We start from the raw sequence: 4,456 nt of genomic DNA, 5'->3' as shown, positions 1-4,456 counted from the left end.
CACATTGCACTGTGTGTGGTCACTATAGCCTGGGCTGATGCTTCACCAGGATGCAGGCTAAACCAGGTGCTTTCACCTTGCATTCATTCGCATTGTTAGTACTCATGTTTCCAACGAATAAAGCTGGTTGGCCTGCAGATTTCAAGCACACCTAATCTGGTACCTAGAGTATGGAACTTCAAGATTTTCCTAATCCATCATGAAAGCGATATTAAGGATTTCATGAAAAAGTGTGCCAACCACTTTTTGTTTAAAGTTTTACATGGTTATGCTACATCCACTTTGACTATCTCTAACATCTATCAATTGTCCTGTGAATTGTCTGTAAGCTTTGAAACTTTGAAAAGTGTAAACCAAGTTAGGTAATGTGAGAATGCAAAATCAGAGGCTGCTGTAAGTATGTATTATGGATTCAATGTGTCCCCCACAAAAGATCTGTTCAAGTCCTAACCCCTTGTACTGTGAATGTGACCTTGTTTGGAAAGAGGGTCTTTCTTTGAAGATGCTATCACATTTATATGAGGTCATATCAGACGAGGATATGTTCTGATGCCTCCTGAGTGATGGTTTATAGAAACAGAGCAGACACAGACACATGCAGAGGAAAGATGCCATGTATTTTAAAGCCAAGAAATGCCACCAGAAGGAGCTGGGACACAGGCATGGAACGAACGGTCTGTCCTCATAATCAACATGATTTGGGCTTCTAGCATGCAAACGTTTGAGACACTGAATTTCTGTTCCTTATAGCTATCCACTTTGTGGTGGTTTGTTATAGCAGCCCTAGGAAGTTAATACAACAGGTAAGGATATGAAGCAGACTTCAGGTGCAAAAAAGAGGATTTTATAAGCTTGGGGTAAGTGGTTGAAGCTGCTAGGCTATTTTGTCTATCCCAGACCAGGTCAAAAGAGCTGTGGTGGTGTACTGGGTTTCAGGTTGGGCTGCTAACTGCATGGTCAGCCGCTCCAAGGGAAAAAGAGGAGGCTTTCTGCTCCTATAAAGATTTATAGCCTCAAAAATGTTGTGCAAGTTTACTGTAAGTTGGAACCCATTCCACAGCATAAAGCCAACACCAATCTAAGTCAAGTTCCCTGGTGGGACAGTGGTTAAAGCATTTGTCTGCTAACCTAAAAGTTGGTGGTTTGAATCTACCATTCACTCCGTGGGAAAAAGTTGAGGCTTTCTGCTCCTGTTAAGTTAGAATTAACTAGATGACAGTGAGTTTGGTGTTTTAGGCATATCTAGGTAGAAATTCCAGGTGGCACAGTGGTTAAAGCACTTGGCTGCTAACCAAAAGGTTGGCAGTTTGAATCCATGAGTCATCTGCTGGAGAAAGATGTGCTTCTGTAAAGAACACAGCCTTGAAAGATTTACTGTGTCCTATCAGGCCACAGTCAACTCAACTCAATGGCAGTGAGGTTTGGTCTGAGTCGATGGGTGGTGACAATGGCTAGCACTCAACTGTAAACCAACCAGAGGTGCCTTGGAAGAAAAGCCTGGCAATATACTTTTTTTTCCCTGGAACAAATCAGTCATTCCACTCTGACACATGCGAAATCACTGTGAGCTGGCAGTAACACTACAGGTGCTCAGACAACAGAAGGTCTACGGAACTACTCCAAATGCTCCTAGCACTGTGACATCACTACCAACTCTGTCCTCAATATTTTACTACCTTGTGTGGCGCTGTGGGTTAATGGGTCAGATTGCAAAGCTATTTGAACTGCAAGGTCGGCGATTCAAGCTCACTAGCTGCTCCTTGGAAACCCTATACAGGGTCGCTATAAGTCAGAACTGACTTGACGGCACTTCACAACAACTGTATGAATTGGGAGTCCTGGTATGGTGCTGTAGGATCAGCACTGGACTGTGAACCACAAGGTCAGAAGTTCAAACCCAACAGCTGCTCCTTGGCTATCTTGTAGTCACTATGAGTCAGAACTGATTTGAAGGCACTTCAATACAAGAATAATTTGTGTGAATTAATGTAAAAACCCTTTTATCCAATTCTTACTAGTGGTTACGAATCGGGCTGCTAACCTCAAGATCGGCAGTTCGAAACTACCAGCCATTCTGCAGGATAGACAATGAAGCTTTCTGCTCCCGTAAAGATTTACAGCCTCAGAAACCCTGTGCAGGGTCACTGTGAGTTGGAACCAACTCCACGGTACTTAACAATAACAACAGGAGTATAATAACTTGGTAGTGTCAGAAAATTTTTCTTCTTAATCTTACATTCATAACTATTAAAGAACTTTAGAAAAATAAAATATTCAACACTGAAATTTTATTTCCTTAACTTTTATCATTTTTACAAAATAAAACGACAACAAAAAGAGCAGTATCAAAAACAGCCAAGAGTTTACAGAATCTCTGCACCAGTTTCATACAAATCACAGGTCTCCTGAAACTGGTGTCCATGTGAATACTAAACACAGGCTGGTGCCCCTCCTGGTCATGTGCATTTAGGTGATTTGTTTTGGAGCTACTGAAGACTAGCTTTGAAATAAGCACCAGTCATATTTTTGAGAACTGATTTGGTTTATCCAACAAAGTAAACACTTTTTAATGCGTGGCATTTTCTTTTTTTAAAAAAACACTGAGATCAAACCTGGAATGTGAATCTGTTTGGATTTGAACCAAATCATTTGAGATCCCAATTACCCTGAAGAACACTGAAAACATTTGTAGGGCATAGTGATTACTAGACTAGTTCTACATTGTATAATGTATAAGGCAGCTACTATATTTCTAAGGAAAATAGCATTTCATTCAGAGGCTGCCCAGAGTATGAAGTACATCATAGTTTTGCATTCTTTTTAATTTGATTATGGTTCACTCAAATAAGGCCATGTTACTGGAACAAAAGCTTTATGCTCATACCATATAAGCTGTTTTACAGATTCATTTGTATAGAGCAAGCCCCCTTGCTTGCTCTGGACCCTGGGTGACCACTAAGAAATTGAGAAGCCATGATTCCTGGGTGCTGAGAGGAAGCAGCACGCTTAACCTCACAGATCATCTGGAAGCAAGCAGAAACATAGCTGTAAGTTGGTAGTGGTACTCAATTACCACGTGTTCCAGACACATGTTTTGCTTAAATTGGGAATAATGGTCCAGTTTGCAATATTAATAGTTGCCAGTCTCTCATATATATTTTTATAAAAACCACTGCCTGGTTAGCAATGAGTTAGAATACTGGCCTCAGATTCTGATAAAATCTCTCAGTATTCCATTAAAAACAAAACAATCTAGCCAATAGGAGTTAAAAAGTGCACAATTAAACTTGACCATGATTTATACTATATACACAACACATCACTGAAACAGCTTTGAGAGCATGAAACAAAATTTCCCATATGCTATCCCAATTTTTCACAAAAGGGAAGCTGGCGTATGTAATTTTCATATTTAAAGATACGGAAAAGGAAGCAAGAAGGCAAAGCTGAGAGACACAGATGCTACCCAAAGGGCAGCGGTGGCATTTGGTTGTTTTGGTCTTTGTACCAGCAACTCCCACACCTGGCCCATATCCAGTTCCTGCTGGATTACACGGTTTTCCTTGCAGTCAAGACTCGAACGATGGACCCTACTCCTCCAGCAGCAAGTGCCTGAAAACAAACACAAAGTTAATAGAATCATAAGGGTTCAAGTCTTATAATAAGTAAATCACTTTTTTAAATAGTGGGAATGCATGCAGCCATGGACTTTTAATCCATTAATTCAATAAATATTTCTGGAGCACTAATAATTCACCAAGGAACATTCTTAACACTGGGGCTACAGTAATAAATAAAATGCTCAAAGTCTCTGCCTTCATGCACTTAACGTCTGTTAATTTCAAATAATAGCAATAGATTAAAAAAATTCTGCAGCATAATAAAAGCAAAATAAACCCCCAAACAAAACAGTTCCTGTCTAGTCAATTCTGACTCCTGGTGATCCTGGTGACAGAGTACTATGCTATACAGGGTTTTCAATGGGTGGTTTTTCAATAGTAGATTGCCAGACCTTTCTTCTGAACATCCTCTAGGTAGATTAGAACTGCCAGTCTTTGGGTTATCAGCCGAGCACTTCAGCCATTTACATAACCCAGGGCCTGTGCAACATAAAGGACTTGCCTAAAACAAATCCACAAATATTAAGTAAGGACACTACAGATATATACGTTAAAGAAAAAACGGTGGTTAACAGAGTAGTAGAGTTTATTTGTAAGAATATCTAAAACTTCTTGCCTTGGCACGAACCCTTCCTGAAATACACAAACCATGAACTGAGAACTGTGTTCAGACTTCCTTCTAGCTTCTAGGACACCCACCAGGAGACAGGTGATGAGTACTGAGAATACACTAACATACAACCATCAATGAAATATAAACACAGTGACACCACAATATATTTCTTCTAGGGGAAAACAGACATTTTCAGCCTACATGATGAAACTAGGCACAGTAC

At 40.1% G+C, this 4,456-nt stretch overlaps 1 protein-coding gene across 2 annotated transcripts in view; it reads right to left on the bottom strand.

Annotated features, from left to right (window-relative positions):
- Positions 1–3,549: 3,549 nt before the first annotated feature.
- The window catches only part of ARPC5 (actin related protein 2/3 complex, subunit 5, 16kDa), a 14,131-nt gene continuing 13,224 nt past the window's right edge, over positions 3,550–4,456 (bottom strand). For both annotated transcript variants that reach the window (XM_006872535.1, XM_006872534.1), the window contains exon 4: positions 3,550–3,612. In XM_006872535.1, the coding sequence (XP_006872597.1) occupies positions 3,550–3,612 (63 nt within the window). The remainder of the gene's footprint in view (positions 3,613–4,456) is intronic.

Source organism: Chrysochloris asiatica, unplaced genomic scaffold, assembly GCF_000296735.1.
Source record: "Chrysochloris asiatica unplaced genomic scaffold, ChrAsi1.0 scaffold00203, whole genome shotgun sequence".
In the NCBI taxonomy this organism is placed as follows: domain Eukaryota; kingdom Metazoa; phylum Chordata; class Mammalia; order Afrosoricida; family Chrysochloridae; genus Chrysochloris; species Chrysochloris asiatica.
Note: the sequence above shows the minus strand (reverse complement) of the source record. Positions and strands in the feature narration are given on the sequence as shown.